General features: G+C 42.8%; 1 protein-coding gene across 1 annotated transcript in view; it reads right to left on the bottom strand.

The window, feature by feature from the left end:
- Positions 1–217: 217 nt before the first annotated feature.
- BCR (BCR activator of RhoGEF and GTPase) overlaps positions 218–18,985 on the bottom strand; it is a 90,400-nt gene continuing 71,632 nt past the window's right edge. Inside the window, exons 16-23 of the mRNA XM_079956401.1 lie at positions 17,228–17,359; positions 9,048–9,107; positions 6,987–7,096; positions 5,786–5,925; positions 5,144–5,278; positions 3,677–3,782; positions 2,794–2,956; positions 218–2,400 (exon numbers count right to left, since the gene is read on the bottom strand). Of these exons, the coding sequence (XP_079812527.1) occupies positions 2,311–2,400; positions 2,794–2,956; positions 3,677–3,782; positions 5,144–5,278; positions 5,786–5,925; positions 6,987–7,096; positions 9,048–9,107; positions 17,228–17,359 (936 nt within the window). The 3' untranslated portion in view covers positions 218–2,310. The remainder of the gene's footprint in view (positions 2,401–2,793; positions 2,957–3,676; positions 3,783–5,143; positions 5,279–5,785; positions 5,926–6,986; positions 7,097–9,047; positions 9,108–17,227; positions 17,360–18,985) is intronic.

Here is an 18,985-nt window from a genome sequence, read left to right as displayed (position 1 = left end):
ACCCTCTTCCTGGTGCCTCTGACACTGCAGGTACCATGTAAGCAACACAACTAATAGCCACTGAAGGGCTTATCCTCTATAAGATTTGCCTAATTGCTTTTTGAAAGCCATTTATGTTACTGGCTATCACACCATTTTTTGGCAGCAATTTCTGTTTAAGAGAAGAGAAGGGAGGAAGGACAGAATGAAGCACACAAATGCAAGGCTCGTGCATATCTTGGCTTAATAATTTAATTTATTAATTAACGGTATTTCTATGCCACTCTGTAACCAAAGTTCTGTGAGTGGCTTACACAAAAATTGTTAAAATACAATAATGACAATTAGAAAAACAATAACAGTATAAAATAAAGTGAGAACAATAAAATAATAAGCTGAAATAGGTTACGTCTAAACAGGGACAGTATCGTAGCCTTGGTAGGAAGAGGAGCTAAGCAATATCAGATTCCCATATGAATAATTTTAAGGAACATGAAAGATGTGGGAATACACATAGAAAATGACAAAACTTCTCCTCTCTTTCGGAATGTGTGATTTCATAATACCCAAAGCAGCTGACATTATGGAACAGTACCCAAAAAAAAAAACCCCATCAGTAAGGCTGTCAAAGCATACATTTCTCCACTACCTTTTAGTTTTGTTTAACAAGGAGAATCACTTTTATTTATCAGAACTTAGGAACATGACAAACCTTTGTGGGAGTCTCATTCCCTACTTCAATCCTCCTGAACCAAGCCAACAATTTAGTTTAACATCTTAGCCCTTTATCACACTTTTAATAAGGAAGGAGGGGCTCTGTCTTCTTCTCCCTTGCCTGCAAGCAGTTTCTGGTGGTCTTGGTAAAATTGGTGGCATGTATGGGTATAACTAAAAATTATGCTGGATGACCAAGTGGGAAGCGATAGGCAAAATATCTCCCCAAATATAATGTAAAATCAGAGCAAAAGCAAAAACCTCCCTGTCCATTTGAGGACTCTACAATTAGTTCATGTTTCCAGTTCCCAGCACTGATCCTTTCCCAGTGGTATAATTCACTGGTGCCTAGATACGGCTGCTCTGAAGTCCATGCATGTCTAGGATTTCTGAAAAATACAAAATGCTCCCTGCTCAATCAACCATCATTGTGTAGGTTATCAAACATCTTATCAAAACATTTATATTTACCAGCAAAAAAGGGGTTGAGGTGGAAAAGACAATTTCCATAAGCAACATACAAAGTCTCAAGAAAGAACATAAAAATTCAAGTATCGAAAAAGCGATTCTGATGAAAGTTTAGGTCAAGCAGCTGGGAGACAGCCATTGACATTTGTCCCCAGATCTCTGAAGAAATGTTATGGTGTTTATGTGTAGGCACAGCCTTCATCATCTGGGTGGAGAACTGGATAAAAGTTTTTTTTTCTTTTTTATATGGGGAAATGGGATGAAGCTCCCCATTTTGCAAGTGATCTTCTATTCTATTTAGAATGCCTGAAGAATTTAGCAAATCTTTCACATTAGCATTGCCCATTATTTTTTTGGTTCATACAGAAAGTAAGGTCATCTAAATACTTGCCATCATCACACCCTCCCCCAGTCTCCTTTACCACACTGGCCTTAATATGATGCAACAGGAAGTGCCTCCTTTATCAACCCCTACCCAAAAAGGGACAAAAGGCAAGAAAATGTGGTTTCTTCTCTCTGTTTCCAAGAAAAGAGGCAAGTCTGTGACAAAAACAACAACCAACCAAGAGGTCTGATTGCATATGAAGCCTCTAATTCATTAATTAATTTATTAAAAAGAGACTAGTTGAAATCAAGATTTAAATTTCCATGTAGAGGGCATCATAAATGCATATACTTTGCAGTATTCCATTAAAAACCAAAACAGCAGCTATTAAAGCTACAGTTTTGATATATCCTTTTGCTCTTCACAAGAGGTCCAAGTAGAAATCTTGAAGCTTCCCAAAGATAAAATTAATTCCGTTTAAAAAAACAAAACCCACAGAGGAATCTGTTCTTTCACATACCCCCACAAGAAACAGTTTTTGCTGCTCAGGGCTACCCTCTGCTGGTTGAAAACTCACAGCACAGCCTGGCCCAGTTCTTTCTTGTTCTAGTGGTCAAAAAAGGAAGGAATCTTTCTTTCTTTTTCTTTTAAAAAAAGTCTTCAGCCTATCATTGCCTAGCAAATAGCAGAGGGACTGAAGGCCTTATTTCCTCCTGGTAGGCAAGGACAGACCAGGAATTTCTGAAGGAGTAATGTGTTTCTCTCATTCCCAGAGTGGGGCAGTTCACACCCATGGCAAATTCCACACGGACTGATCAAGGCTCCTACACTTCTGTGGAGAACAGGATACTCTGTCTCTTGCTATCAGGGGCGGGGATAGTCTCTAGCTGCAAGAAGTAGAGAAGAACTTGGACCTGGAAAACAAAGGAGAAAACAGGTCAATGAAAGCCAGTGTAGTGAAGTGACCTAACTATGAGGGCAACTGCTTTATGTAGCAGATTTTGGGTGCTGTATACTCAACGGCAGATCCAGGTTGGAGCACAATCCATGGGAAAATTAGGCTATCTGTTCATTTACTTATTTAAAGAATGCATTTCCACTCTTCAATAACTTTCCTACGGTAGTTTACTGTTTTTATTACGTTGTGTAACAAAACACAGAGAAAACTTTCAGCAACATTAGTGACTGGCTGATAGCTAGAGCAAACCTAATCCCACAAGGTGAGCCACTAGGCTTTGCCTTGCCTTAGGGACACTATGTACTCATTAAGTTGCAATTTTTTTTCTTGGACTATCCCACTTCTTTACCTGGGACATGACTTCTAGTGACCAGCTATCAGTCATGGCTATTGGCTGAGTTGGATTAGCAGGGATTTTACTATCTTTTTCCGATGGCCTGAGCAGCGTTGGTCCAAAAACAGTTGCCAGATTGTGAAGTGACATCTTGTTGATGTTCTCCTTCTCAGCAACCCTGAAGCAATTGGGTAGAGGCAGCGGAGGGAGGGAGAGAAAGAAAGAAAGAAAGAAAGACACAGTTTCATTTCTGCAGCTCAGAAGATGGTTCTCATTTACACCACCCTTGCAAAGACTTCAAATCCTAGCAAATTATGGTTTAGTTTTTATAACAAAGACAAGAGGTGCTCCATTCAAGGTCTTTGCCACTGTAAGAAGCTATTTGTGATAACAGATTGTGGCAGCAACAGATGCAAAGGTGATAAGAGCAGGACTGTCCATCTAAAGTTCTACGCAAGCCAGATTTTCACTATATTCTGTTATCTGCATCGCAATGAATGTTAGCTTTGAAGTAAAAAAAAGTTATTGTTCCTCAAATCTTGGTTTATATGAATTTTGAAACTGGGGCAGAGATGGGCCCTAGGTCAGTTCTCCAATACTTGTATGAACGTTGTTATTTTATAAGAACACTAGAGTGGCAAGCAATCCATGGGGTTTGTTCAAGAGGAATGAGGACAAGAAGTGACCCCCCAACACTTCTACGTATGATCTACCACTGCAGACAAGCCATCTCAGAGCAGTAGTCTCTCTTAGAGCCAAGCTGAAAAGGTGTCTTGACCAGGTCTATTAACCATATGTGTTCAGTTATTATTCCCAACAATGCCTAGTAATATATTCCAGGAGTTCCATAGTAAGTACTGAGAGATGGTCAATGCTGAAAAAGGACATCTAGCATTACCTTTTCAAATGGTCCAGGAGAAAAAGGAATGTGACAAGGTTGGGTTCTGGAAGAGACAGCAGTAGGTTCAGCATACAGCTTTCCTTAGCAACTGGATCTGAAAGTGCTAGATGAGGAGAGGGGGGGAAGCGTCAGGATGGGAGCACACAATGCAGCTTCTCAAGGCATGGAAGGGAGGCTAGCCTGGCTCCTCCCACTCTTTTATAATCATTATAGTAAAGATTTTTAAAAATTCTGCAAGGCCTTTAGGCTGCAGGCCATTTTATGATTTTTAAAAAATAATATTGGATTTTAATTGTATTTTATCATTTCATATTTCTGAATGAAATAACAAAGGGTGGTATTAAACTAACAAAAAAAACCCCCAAGATTATTGCTGTCAACTTTCTTTATGTTATTTGCTCAGAGTAGCATCACTGAAATTAATGTACATAACTTAATCAAGTTCATTAATTTCCATGGGTCTGCTCTGAGCAAAACCCTATGCTATTAAGCAATCTTATATAAATAACAGTTAAAGGTTGCATCCAGACAATTTGTTTATTGTGCATTTATTCTTATTTGTCTGTGGGGAGATTAGATTATGTCTTCTATTGATCACTCTGATTTGTTTGCTGGGAAGTTAGATAACTGTGTCAAAGCGAGTGTTATCCCACACTTTCCAGTGTGTATTCATGTCACTCAATGTTTTGAGGAAACAGGCTTGTTGTGCAAGTCCTCTCAATAATCTATAACTGTGTAACCTGAATCTGCTAGTATGTGATTGAATCCCCCAATCAAAAATAGCAACAGTCTGGAAGTGCCCAAAGTACATAATATGTTTCACTCAAGTTACAAAAAATAAAATCCAGAGACCAAGCTCAATACAGGCACATCCTCACTGCTCCCCCAATCCATCCTGAACTCTGCTGCCCTAACTTCTCTTGGGCAGCTGAATCTTTTCCTCCCTCTGCAGCATCAAGCTACACACAGGTCCAGGAACTGACCTAATTTTGGTTTAGAAGCTGCCTCCTAAAGAAGGGCTGAAACTTAATACATTACAAACTTGTGCCTCACAGACTGCAGAGCCAAACCTGGCCTCAGGTATGAGAAAAGAGGCCCAATTGCATGCTAGATATTATCAGGAAAGGGATTGTTGTCCGCTGCACAAATGGAAAACAGTGTACAGTTCTGGCTGGCACTTTTCAAAAAGGGGATTGCAGATCTGAAAGTCTGGAAGATGCAACGATATTATCAGCGGCCTGGAAACACTCCCCTACGAGAAAATGTTGCAATTTAAAATACTTAAAACATTAGGAATGTTAACAATTCTAAAGCAGTTACATTTCTAATGCTTTAAGTATTCTTGCATTATTTTGGGTAAGAGGATGCCCTGAAGGAGTTTCTGCCAAATATCTTCAGTCACATTTCCTCCCAATTGATTCAGCAATCCTGAAGTAGTATGTTTGTTAGTCATCAAATTCTCACCAATGCCTTCAGCAAAGTTGGGATAGAGTTCATCTGTGAAGAGGGGCTCAGGCAGTTCTCTGAAGTAGAGCTTTAAGGTCCCTGCAATGGCATTCACATCCATCTCACTCATCATGACGGAGACATCTTTGTTATCTGAAATAGAGGGAGGGGAAGGGAAATGTGAGGGGAGCAGAGCTTTTAGATACTCGGGTGTTGCTTCTGAACTTCCTCTCTGCTGAAATTGTTTGCTCAGTTCAAAAATGATGGTAGAGCTTTTGGAGGATCAGGAATATGCCATGGGCTTGCACACTCTGGCTGTGTATGCATTAACATTTACCCTGTCTCCAGTGTGCTGCCACCACTGGTGTTTGAAACAGTGCACACATGACAGTTAACAACAATGCATACGTATCTCGCAGTTTCTTGAGAAATACTGCTGCTTGATGCATTGAACCAGCTTCTTTTCAATTTGAAAATGTAAACAACATTCATTTCGCAGTTAAGCTAAAGCATGTACGTTAGAAACAACTGCATTGCAGATCACTTCCTTTTCTGAACTACTTCCATTGAGACTGGCCCTAGTAACTGTTTGTAGAGTGAGTGGAGCACTGACTCTGTTCATTTTTAGTGGAAATGAAAACCTTAGAAGCTGATACTCACTGACGTCAAAAGCAGCTTTCAGAGCCTGGATATCGGTGGCAACGCCAGAGACTCGGTAAATGCCCACCTCCTCCATGCCACGACGCTCAATCTCCTCGACACACTGGCGCACAATGTAAGGCACCTTTGATCTCTCTCTCCTGCAAGAAGAGGTCCAGTTCAGTAAAGGCAAAGGCAATAATTATGTGTGAATGTACACACACCACAAGCAAGAAACCAATTTCAAACTGCCTTTGATTCTGTGGAAAAACTAGAGGCTGCCTGCATTTGAAGGCAGACATTTTTTTCCCCGGTATCATTTTGTATTTTCAAAAGTAATACTAATACAAATTTACAGAATTACTATGTCAAGAAATTAAAACAGTAAAACTGTTGTTCAAGATGTACAGCTATTTATCATTTTCAAAGTTATGTGCTATTTCTGATCTGCCCCTAAGCTTGTGAGTATCATATTGAAGCACTTGCCAGTCCCTGATATGCCATGCTGCTCAAAAGTACAAAGTTTATTGATGTGCAGAAAAGTAAGAGTTCAAAGAACTGGCAGCTACATTCTCCCACTCCAACACCATAAAATTCCAGTCATCAGTTCATACCATGGGTGCCAAACCATTCACATGACTCCAGAGAATCACGTGTTTTTCTTTTCAAAGTAAGGCTGATACCTGAGAGGAAGCTAAAAATCCTCATTCAACTTCTCTATTTTTTAAAGATGTCACTTTAATATGTGTGCTTTAGTAGTCCTGTTTTTTGCCTACAGAATAATGATTCCCTCCCAAGTTCTCCAGTGCCAGTAAACATTCTGCTGGCAAATGAATCATGACTAAAGTTCAGGGGTTAAAACTAATATAGCACCATCCAGATGGTGTGAATGTTTTTTTGAGTGTGGTGCATAATGGCTGCTCGGTAGCTTGGAAAATCCCAGGGTGAGTCATCTCACAGGATAGGAAGAGACCAAGGGTTGGTTCCGGAGCACGGCATAGCACATGATGTTCAAAGTAAACGAACTTGGGTTCCAAGCAGATTTATGCAGCTCTCAATGAAGATGATGCAGCTTGCAAAACAGATACTTCCCCCTCCCCTCAAAACTACCTGTTAGAAAACAGGCAAATTATACGTGTTAACTTTTGTTCACTGTCAGATCAGGGGAAAGGCCTTAAGGAAAAACCCTGGATTAAAAAGAAAAAATGATGAAATAACTCACTTGGTGACCACTGCGATCTTTACTCCAAATACGCCTGTTTGTTTGCGGGAGGGCATCCTCTTTAAGCTGAACTCTCTGCTGGTGAACTTCACAGACAGCTTCACTTCAACCTTGAAGAAAACGGAGATTCATAGCTACTCTTTCCAACAACAGAAATTCTTGTTGGATTTCTCTCATTCAAAAACAGTCACAAGGAGTAACAATGAATAGCACAGGGGCTTGGATCATCAGCTGGGTGACCTGCTCTGTTCTGAGCTCCGCAATCAGACTGAGTTACTTTCATACTCCATGTAAACTGCTTTCCCTTGGGAAAACTACACAGAACAATGCACCCCCTTCTCAACTACATACCACATTAGTCTCTTGTGATTACAAACAGAGTCTTCTAACACTTCAAAACAACAAAATGTCAAAGAGGGTAGAAATAACAAAGCTAATGTGGAAAGAAATGTGAAGTCTAATACAAACTGAAAGTCAACCAGACTTTTCTAAGATTTTAGGCCAGGAGAGCCTAAAAAGTGGGTCTCCAGATGTTGCTGGACTACAACTCCCATAATCACTGGGGCTCAATATCTTGAGATCCACAGGTTAGCCATCCCTGTTTTTAACCTTACACTTGCAAAATTTTGTTTCTGGAGTTTACAGTTAGAATTGTTTCGGTAAAATCTCTTAAGGTAAGGCGTCTTACAGCTGCTTTTATTACTACTTTAAATTTTCATTTCTCAGTTTGTTTTTGTTTTATTTTACATGTGGTTTACTGTTTCTTAAAAGAGAATGTGTTAGCTTCTCCAAGTACATGGCAACGTGAAAAGCATAATATAAAGTATATAAATAATAGCAGCTATGCATAATGTGCAGCTTATCCATGCTCACTAGGAAGAGACAATAGTCAGACAGCAAGTCTCATTTGATATTCAATGAGCAGAGACTCTTCTGTATTCAGTAGCATTAACACCACAGTGAGCAACAACTTGTAACTGAGGGTCAAAGAATATTTTACATGATGCATGAGATTTTAATGTTCTTCAAAACTACTTATGTCTGAAATAATTGCTATTTCATCTGAAGTAGTTTCCCCAGCTAAACCACTTTTATCTGGTTAACTGGAGCTCATTAATACAGCTCATTGAAGAGACAGTGTACACAGATGCCCGTTCTAAATAGATTCCACTATGTGCCATTCTTTGTCAAAAAGCTATGCCAACATTGCATATATTTTAAAAGGGAAAACAGGACTTCAGTGGTTACAGACAGGCAGCTCTGAGCGCTGGCGGGCATTTGATCTGCTGAGAAGTCCTCCAACACAAGCCACTGCCATTCCCATTTATTTCAGGGAAAATTGCAGAGGAAAATTCCAGAGTGCATTGTCCCCTTTGTTAAAAATTAGTGCCTGCAAGGGCACGCAGTTGTGAGTGTTGTTTTGATTTTCCACACCAGGCATCAATAGGACCAAATAGTCAAGGTGCTAATTTAATAAGGCCGAGTGCTTTGAGAGGTCAAACAGGCTTCAGAGAAAGACCCTGTTGTGCAAGAAGCAGCCTGCATGACTACAAAGACAGCTAGGTTGGTCTATTGCTGCACCAGGAACAGGATGTGCATATTCTGCATACGTCCAGATCCTCTGTAACATTATTGCATTAGAAATAAAACTCTCCTATCTTCCCCATCCAGGGAAGTGCAGATTGTTATCAGAGAGCTTATGTGTTTTGGCAGTATGGGCGATACAAAGGCAGAATTTCCAACACAGAAAATTTATACATGCTGTTCCTATGCAACAACTGAATGCTCAAAGCTGCTCTGTATCTGTGTGCTAATGGAGACTGCACCCACGCAAGGAACAATCTATAAAGCTGGCTCCTCAGCAGGCATGTAAACAGCTGCACAGGCCTGGCAAGCAGCTTGCTGTCAGTGTTTTATATCATCATCTGCATGTGTGTGCAGATGTTACAACAACATTTGAGTATGGGTCTTCAGTCACCAGGAGCACAAGACCTGAAAATCCAATCCAGAACGGAACAGTCAGGAGCAGCCAGCTTACATTTTAGAATTGTCTGTACTTACTCCATTCATCAATATGACAGTGCGTTGCCAGTCTTTATCTTGCAACGTCTGTGGATCCAGCTGAAAAATGGAGAGTTATTAGTGAGTTAGCAATCAGGTGCAGAGGCCAAAGTGGCTGTATTGCCTTACATAAATTAGTCAAATAATTTTATTATTTATACCCTGCCCATCTGGCTGGGTTTCCCCAGCCACTCTGGGTGGCTCCCAACAGAGGACTAAAAACAGAATAAAACTTACAACATTAAAAACTTCCCTAAAGAGGGCTGCCTTCAGATGTCTTCTAAAAGTCAGATAAGTTATTTTTTCCCCTTGACATCTGATGGTAGGGCGTTCCACTGGTCGGGCGCCACTACCAAGAAGGCCTTCCACCTGGTTCCCTGTAACCTCACTTCTCGCAGTGAGGGAACCACCAGAAGATCCTCAGAGCTGGACCTCAGTGTCCAGGCTGAACGATGGGGGTGAAGACACTCCTTTGGGTATACTGGGCCAATGTCATTTAGGGCTTTGAAGGTCAGCACCAACACTTTGAATTGTGCTCGGAAACGTACTGGGAGCCAAATTTAATTAGATCGGTATGCAGGTCACATATTTGCAGGATCAGAGATATCAGGAGAATCCTGCTAGCTTGTCCTTTAAAACAAATAGCAAAATTATAGACCTCAACAGTTCTCAACATGAATACCCTACAACAGACTTCCCCAGTCTGATGCCCTTGAGCTGTTTTGTGCTATAGCTCCAAACTGCCTCCATAGTCCAAAACTGCTGGAGGGCACCAGGTTGGGGAAGGCCGTTTTAGAAATTCCTCAGTGCCCTTTCAGACCATTTGTCATCCGTCACCCTCTTCTGCATGAGAAAAAAAGATTCCAGAATGTTTGACAACGAAAGTCATGAAAGCAGCATATTTTTGCAAAGCTAAGCAAATACATTCAACACATACCTTTATCCTTATCACCAAAATTTCAAAACAGTTTTGCACACAATATGCACGTCTGTCTGACAAGCCAGTGGAGGTTTTCTAGCAGAGTCCATGGTACCAATTCTGGTTTGCTGGGCTTGTTCATCAGCCTGCCTCTGAATCAGTTTTAGGGATTCAGGGCCAACTCCTCTCTCAGGCCTAAGTGAAGTTGTCAACCTGTCTCTGAATTATGCCACTCAGATGACTGCAGGTTCGTTGGGTGTGTTTGTATGATAATGCTCTTCCACACATAAAAATTCATAGGCCCAGAAAACTAGCATGTAGGAAAACAGCTAGAAAGTTTTCAACATGATAGGAATTTATTTTATTTTTTTTGTAAAGGGAGGAGCATTCAACAACCTGAGGCCCCACTTGAATCCTGAAGTGGCACAGTCCAGGCACAGGTTCACCACTTCATTTGCTGTTTGTGAGAATTAGCCCTTTGCCTCCGCCTGTTGAGACCCCACTATTATTGCTAATAAGTGGAAGCAGTTTCTCTATCCACACATACAGCACAAAGCAATGGGAAGGCGGAGGATGGGGAGAAAGAGAGAGAGAGAATGAATGACGTGAATGAATGTAAGAGTAAAGCCAACCTTTCCTTGTAGCACTCTGCCACAGACTCGGGGCCACAGAGTGTGGCTTCTGTTATGTGTACATTTCTTCGGTAAATCCAGCAGAGTCCTGCAGCTACAGCTGTAGCAGAAATGCTTGAAGACTTCCTGAGTGGTGGAGTGGGTCATCAGCAGCTCCCACATCTCTTACTGTGTCGTGTGCTCTTATTGTGCTCTGAAGCCCAGTGTTGTCCCTCTAAGTCTACTCTTGCTCTGCCAGGGGCTTTATAATGAGAATATTCTTCCTGGAGGACCTGCCCACTTCAGTTTGGGCAGCCAAGGTGCCAATGAGGTGTTTGTTTTTCCTTCGCAAAAGAGTTTATGGGAAGGGAGGCAGAATTTTCCCTCAACAAGCTTTGTATTTTCCCAGAATTGAGAGGAAATGGCTTGTGAAGTATCTGGTTTCCTTTGTGGAACTACTGAGCTCACCTCCACCCCCATGCGACTGCTTTCTGGAGCTGACATGGATAGCCCTTCACAACACCATTCTCACAGTGGGAACAGTCAACCCAGACTCAAGATGCAATTCATCTGCTGCTCATGCCCTGTACTTCTGTGCCATATAAAGTTGCAGAACCTAAAATGCAACGCTTGTCTAAAACAGGCATGATTTACTGTAAGTCTCTTTGAGGTTTTTATGAAAAACGAAAACCTGGGGTGGTGGTGAATCTTCTACATAATAAGTGAAAATGCTGTCTGAGGTATTCTTTGGGGATTCAACAGGTAAAAGCTGTCTGGGATGAGGGCAGAGATTCCAAAGTTACGCATGAAGTGCCACCTGTGGAAGGAAATGGTACTTCTACACAACAAGTACCACCCTGCATCCAACAGCAGAGCACGAATACAAGACTCAATGCAAGAATGCAAGACTCAATGTTTTTTTAACTACTGATGGGAGAGTTTCATTCAATTCATTCTGAAATCAGTTTGGTATTTATGAGCTCTCCCAGGAAGCACTCAGAAGTCTTTCCCAGTTCAAAATGCTCGTGTATATGCATAGATGCCATCTAAATGGGCTTTAGAATCATAGAGTTGAAAGGGATCCAAGGGTCATCTAGTCCAACCCCCCAATGCCATCTGGAGGGCACCAGGCTGCAGAAAGGAAGAGGAAAAAGCATGCGCACCACCCTGGGCTCCTTGGAATCATAGAATTGTAGAGTTAGAATGTTCCCAAGGGTTATCTAGTCCAATCCCCAGCAATGCAGGAATTTCAACTAAAGCATCCATGCCAGATCCATGAAGGAAAGGTGGAATATAAATGTAATAAATAAATAAAAGTACAGTCATATCTCAGGTTGAATGTGCTTCAGGCTGAGCACTTTCAGGTTGCACTCTGCGGCAACCTGGAAGTAACGGAGCGTGTTACTTCCGGGTTTCGCTGCTCGCGCATGTGCAGACGCTCAAAATGACGTCACACGCATGCGTAGAAGTGGCAAAACGTGACCCGCTCACGCGCAGTCACATCTTACGTTCTGTTCAGGATGCAAACGGGGCTCTGGAGTGGATCCCGTTCACATCCCAAGGTACCACTGTATATGCTCTAACGCCATTGAGTGATGGGTCCTCCCCCTTTAAAAAATAATCACCCAATGTGGAGTAATTTACCAGCAGTCCAGTATTGTGCTTCTATTAAAGAACCTAAACAAGAAGCAGCTAAAAAAAGAAGATTTGGAAAAAAATATTTAACTGGCCCATTGGAGGAGGAAATATCAGCCCTGATAAGGCCACTGAGAGGAATGACAAAGATACAACAGGAAGGATATGTTTAAATGAATTACATTCCGTAACAGCAGCTTTGCCATTCCAAGCTGGCCAGACAAGCTGCTTACATGATCAACAAGGGTGGTGCAGTGGGGAAAGGCAGACCAGCCAGCCAGTCTGGAAATAAAAACAAAAAGTGGGTAGCAAACAGTTTTAACAGACATAAATGTCACTCTTTTAATCCTGTTTATAGTGTGACTGAGTAGAAATCCCATATGAATCACCGGTGTTGAGGACAACTGTTCTGCATGGACACTTTGGACAACATGATTTTTCTGCAACAAAGCAGTGGCAAAATCACAATGGTGCACCACTGACACCATCCATGCATTTGGGTGAATTCAAATGTTCACTTTTCTGCTACTACATGGCAAGTCTTGCAATTGCCCCAAAGTGAAGTCCACACGCCTGCTGGCTTTCTGGGAGGGCTTCTGCATCTCACAGACCACAATGCCATTGTCAGGATTGAAGATTAAAAAGTATCTAGATTGTTAACTTGTAGCCAAGGAACCCCAAGCACCTTTGGCTCTTTCTCAAAAAGGAGGACCCTGTATGCTACCAAAATCATGAAGAAATGGGATTAAAATGCACGTTTCCATTTAATCTCGGTAGTAACAAGTCAAAGATACTATTAGTCCAGTTATGGAATGCTGGGATAGCTATGTTTCTACCCACACAGACATTCTCAGACTCTTATCGCAGCATGTATTCTGAGAAACCAACAAGATCGCCAAAGAGAGACTAGAAAGATCTATACATGCCAGAAAATCTGCTCACTTGCTTATGTTAAACTGCAAAATGAGATTTGAAAGACACTGCTAGAGTGTCCTTGCCATTGGACAGAAGAAATCTTGGCAAAGAAATGCAGATATTTTGTAGGCTGAAGACCACAGTGTGAACTGGAAAGACAAGTAGAAAATTTGCTGAAGTAGAAATACTGAATAGAGGTCTTGCTAATCCTACAGTTAGAGACTTTATCATAGTACAAATAAATATGACTGCTGAAAATATGATTTTGCAGCCAGGAGCTAGTGTCACAGCTAGATCACCAACTTTGCACCATCTGGGTTCTGCTGAACAGCAAGAGGAGTATGTACACTTTCTGCAAAGCTACTGCCTTGTTGATTTAGTGCAGCCTTCTTCAATTTGGTACCCTCCAGCAGTTTTGAACTACAACTACCATCAGCCTTAGGCAGTACAGTAATGCTCCCATGAGCTCTAGCATACAGTCATGCTACATGGGAGTTGTAGGCCAAAGCAGCTGAAGGGCAGCAAAGTTTGTTTTAGTGGGAAAGAGTTCTTAATTTGACTAGGAAATCTGCAAGGCACATAACCAACCAAGGAAAGACACTGCGTTGGTGGTCTACACAACCCATTAAGTCCCCAATAATGTCTGCAGTGTCTGTGGAGGGGCTTCTCCAAGATTTACATGTTGCCTCTGTGTGTCAGGTATCTTGCTGCTGTCAGGTATCCATCTCCAGGCTTGTCTCCTCTCCTGCAGAAGCAGCTCTTGACTGATAAGCTGAGTAGGCCTCTCACAAAGAGAGGTTAGGGATGCAGGCAGCATGCAAATGCTCAGGATGACCACCCTTCCTCCCATCAGTGTTCTGCTATAATCACAATATAGTCTTATCTTGGAAGTTGAACAGAATCCATTATGGAAGTCCATTCAACTTCCAAAACATTTGGAAAGCAAAGTGCGGCTTCTGATTAGCTGCAGGAAGCTCCTGGAGCCAATCAGAAGCTGCAAAAGCCCCGCCGGATGTTCGGCTTCCAAAAGAATGTTCGAAAACTGGGTTTCAGTCGTTCGGGAGCTGATTTGTTCAGGAGCCAAGGCATTCAAGATCCAAGGTACGACTGTACCATGTTAGAGTTTCCGCCTGGCTTCCCCTTCCCTGGAAATTTTGTCTGGGGTGCTTAGAAAAAGAAAGAAGCCATGGCCACAGGGAAACAGAGGCAGGGAACAGAGCAACAGTTTGCACATCAAACCCATTCCTAAGAACGCCCGCAAGGCAACCATGCCATGATAGAACAGTAAACAAAAGGGAGCTGTTTTGATCAGTGCTGGTTCCCATCCAGAAGGTAAAGGGACTTATCCATTCAAAGTGCCCTAATGGCATGACAGCAAAACACGTCACTATCAGTGGGAAGGGACTGGCTTTCATTTCTTGTAAAGCAATCAGCATTTGTTGTTGTGACACAATGACAGAAAACCAAGAAATATTAAAGGCCTCAATTTTGCTGCAAAAATATCAATCTTGTAGCACCTGAAAGACTCATGAAGGCTATCAATGGCTATGTTCTGTTTCTAGTATCAGAAGCAGTATGCCTCCATATATGGCGTCTGGGAATAAACAGTTGGGAGATTGCTATTGTACCCAGGTCCTGCGTGGGTGCTTCCCATGGGCATCTGGTTCACCACTGTGAGAATGGGATTCTGTACTAGACAGGGCCTACTCTGTCCAGCATCAGGGATCGTCTTTTGTTCTTATTACCATAACAGAAGTGACAGAAGCTTTCACAGGGTTCTACTCCATCAGAGAGTATATGTGCCAGTGTGGTGTAGCGGTTAAGAGCGGTAGTCTCGTAATCTGGGGGACCGGGTTCGCGTCTCTGCTCCTCCACATGCAGCTGCTGGGTGACCTTGGGCTAGTCACACTTCTTTGAAGTCTCTCAGCCCCACTCACCTCACAGAGTGTTTGTTGTGGTGGAGGAAGGGAAAGGAGAATGTTAGCCGCTTTGAGACTCCTTAAAGGGAGTAAAAGGTGGGATATCAAATCCAAACTCCTCTTCTTCTGCAGATGTGACAGGTAAGAAGTTAAGAGGTCCAGTAGGTGGGCTATGTACCGTCATACCTCATGTTACGTTTTTTTCAGGTTGTGTCCCATGGCGACCCGGAAGTACCAGAAAGGGTTACTTCTGGGTTTCACTGCATGCGCACAAGTGCCAAATCGCGCCGCACACCTGTGCAGATACTGTGCTTCAGGTTGCGGGCTTTTCATGTTGCGAACGGGCCTCCGGAACGGATCCCGTTCACAAACAGAGGTACCACTGTATTCTGCAAAATGAGATTAAAAACTGACGGAACACATAGAACACACCTTGGATTTCACTTTAACAGTGACATCAAATGCTACAGGAAGTGACATACCTAAAATAAATGCAGAGTGACAGCAAGCAGCTTCAATTTGTAGCATGAATGAAAAGCTGGAGGTCTTTAAGAGAATTACATTCCAAGCAAAACCTTCTCCAAATTCCAGTGTAAACATTCTACGGAAACCTTCAGCAAATAAACGGTAAACCCCAACAAAAGAAAAGAGCTGCTCATTTTCCAGAGACGGAGAGACCAAATGATGGAACAGGAAACATTAATTTGCTGCCTGTTGCTTCTGTGGAAAACAGCCGTGCTTTTCCAAACACAGAGTCAGTTGATGGCTTTCCTTCCTATTCAACCGCCCCTCTCTCTCTCTCCCTCTCTCTCTCTCTCTCTCTCTCTCTCTCTCTCTCTCACACACACACACACACACACACACACACAAACACACACAGGGAGGTAAAGCTAATAAACAGTCCTAGCTCTAGTCACCAAGGCTCACTGCATTCACCATGATACAAAGAGCTGCATGATTCACAAATTCCAGAAGTGAGAGGGTGAGATTTCCAGTCAAGATAATAGCGGATTAGCAACACACAATTGGATAGTTAAGCAAGAATAATTTATTCCCAGCTCTAGCAGAGAGAGGGATGGAAAACTTCATGTCTGACATCATCTAGAGGTCTTACAAGTTCCAAAGAAAGAAGACTAGATTATCTCAAGGACAGGCTTTGAAAAGACCAAAGGCTAATCAAGCACCTACCATATTTTTCGCTCTATAGGAAGCACTTTTCCCCCTCCAAAAATGAAGGGGAAATGTGTTTGCGTCCTATGGAGCGAATGCAGGCTTTCGCTGAAGCCTGGAGAGCGAGAGGGCTCGGTGTGCACCAACCCCTCTCGCTCTCCAGGCTTCAGGAAGCTATCCACAAGCCTTTGGAGTGCGGCGGGAGTTGCCGCCAGGCTCCAAAGGCTTGCGGATAGCAGCCTGCAGCCTGAAGCCCGGGGAGCGCAGTGCCAACTCCCACTGTGCTTCCCGGGCTTCAGGCAGCTATCTGCAAACCTTTGTAGTGCTCCCCCAGCCCCGCAAGTTCCAGGAGCGGCAGCAAGGCTGCGCGCAACCTTGCCGCCACTCCCGGACCTGTTCTGGGAAGCCCGAGCTTCCCCCGACCCCAGCCCCGTGGCTAAAAACGAAGCCAAGACAGTGAGTCCCGCTGGCTGTCTTCGCTTCTTTGCTCTTTGGGGCTGGGGGGGGGGATAAAAAAAAATTCTTTATTTCCCCCCTTAAAAACTAGGTGCGCCCTATGAAAAATACGACAAGTAGTTTATTCAGATGAGCATGTCCTCCAAACGAGTGGTAGCCTCTTTCAGTCACTCCTCTCCATTTACTTCTTACTGCAATCTTCCCCAAGCTGGTACCCTCCACAAGTTTTGGACTCCAACTCCCATCAGCCCCAGCCAGCATTACTACATTCTCACCACTTTTCTGTGTGGCCATGGCCGCTCCCATTTTGCCTTTTATGGGTTGTGGATCAATGCACATGGAGCCCAGATATCCTGTACAGATACGATGCTCTAAATTCGGGATGGGGAAGTTGCAACCCTCCAGATGTTCCCATCACCACTGGCCATTGGCCATTCTGGGTTGGGTCAATGGGGGTTGGAGTCCAACATCTGGAAGGCCACCTGTTCCTGACCCTATGCGTTAAAGAAACATGGCCATCTTGCCTTTACAAAGGTATATATTCCAACAGCCCACCTGGATTTGGCCTTTGCCCATGATTCGGTCTGTGGTCTCTCCATCTTCTTTGGTAAGCTTGGTTTTGTTGTAACACTTCTCGTAGCACAAGATTCGCAGTGTCTGTGAACCCTCCAGTTCTATCTCAAATTCCTGCAGCAGGAGAACAGCAGTTGAGTTAGTCGAGATTCACTCTTCCTAGCAAGGATAGTTAGATGCTTTGGACAACTCTTATAAGCCCCAGTCAGCATGGCCAATGGCCAAAGATGATAGATTCTGTAGTCCAACAACATCTGGCAGGCACCACACTGGCTACCCATGCTGTAGCTCTCAAAGTGCTCATCACAGAGATTTCTTGGGAAATCATGAAAGGGCACCCTGAAGATTTTGTCTCATTCTGTTTTCCACCTGGGGAACAACTTCTGCGCAATCAAAACAGCTTTCTGTCTGCATAATCTATAAATCTATAAGATAGTTCCCCAAGGAGGGGGTTGTGCACTTTGCTGGCAACGGGAGGTGGGCTTTTTATTAACTAAACTTATGGAGTCTCCCCCTAACATAAGGCAGCAATAAAAAAGGCAATATGAAACAATGAAAGGTATTAAAAACTTAAAAATACAATTAATTGTAAAATACAATTAATTACAAGTAAATTACAATTGTAAAATGCAATTAAATTTAATTGTAAAATACAATTAAAGCATGGGCATAAAAAACCTTTAGGAGGATTAGACCATAAGACATATGTGAAGGATGACTGTCACACCCTTGGGTCTTTTCCAGAGAGAGACAAATTCTTGGCTTTGCCAGGAAAGATACTGCAACTTCCATATTTCCTGAAGAAAGATCTTTTGTAAACTACTCTTTTGTAAACTACTTAGAGGTTTTCTACAGAGTAAGTGGCATGTATACTTTGTTAATCAAAATAAAAATCTTGATGAGCTAAACTATTGTAATAGGTCTCTAAATAAGAACACTGAAACCCTCTAGTGCAACCCTTTCCATCTTGACACCCTCCAAATGTTTTGGAGTGCAATTCCCAACATCCTCAGACAGAACATCCCTAGTGGCTGGGGCTGATGAGAATTGTAGTCCATAATATCTACAGGGAACCAGGATAAGGAAGGCTGTACTAGAATAAAAAACAGCAATAGAAGCAGCTGCTCTTGCAAGCTGTGCCACTGTCCAGTTCTCAAAAGAGAGACTGTTCTGCTTCTGGCTACTTTCCCCTTCACTTTCATAAGTCATTCAAAACAAATTCAACGGAGCTGCCTGATTCACAGTTACAGTGGTGCCCCGTAAGACGAATGCCTCGCAAGACTGAAAACCCGCTAGACGAAAGGGTTTTCCGTTTTGGAGGCGCTTCGCAAAACGAATTTCCCTATGGGCTTGCTTCGCAAGACGAAAATGTCTTGCGAGTTCCTGTGGGGTTTTTCCCCTCCCCCCCTTTTCTAAGCCGCTAAGCCGCTTATCAGCTGATCCGCTAAGCCAATAAGCCGCTAAAAGCCGCTAAGCCGCTAATAGCACTAATCCGCTAAGCTGTCAATGGGCTTGCTTCGCAAGACGAAAAAACGCTAGACGAAGAGACTCGCGGAACGGATTAATTTCGTCTTGCAAGGCACCACTGTACTCAAAAGCAGCCCTCAGGGATACAGCCCAAGATTAACTACTCTAAGCAAGCCACAGCATTGGCCTTGAACTTTCCCCACTCAGTTAATGCTGCAAGTCAGTTGTGATGGTGGTCAGTTGTTGTTGTTGTTTTTATACTATTTATTTATA

The sequence above is a fragment of the Podarcis cretensis genome (assembly GCF_951804945.1).
Source record: "Podarcis cretensis genome assembly, chromosome: 16".
Lineage (NCBI taxonomy): Eukaryota > Metazoa > Chordata > Lepidosauria > Squamata > Lacertidae > Podarcis > Podarcis cretensis.
The sequence above is the reverse complement of the archived record's forward strand: the minus strand, read 5'-3'. Positions and strand labels throughout refer to the sequence as shown.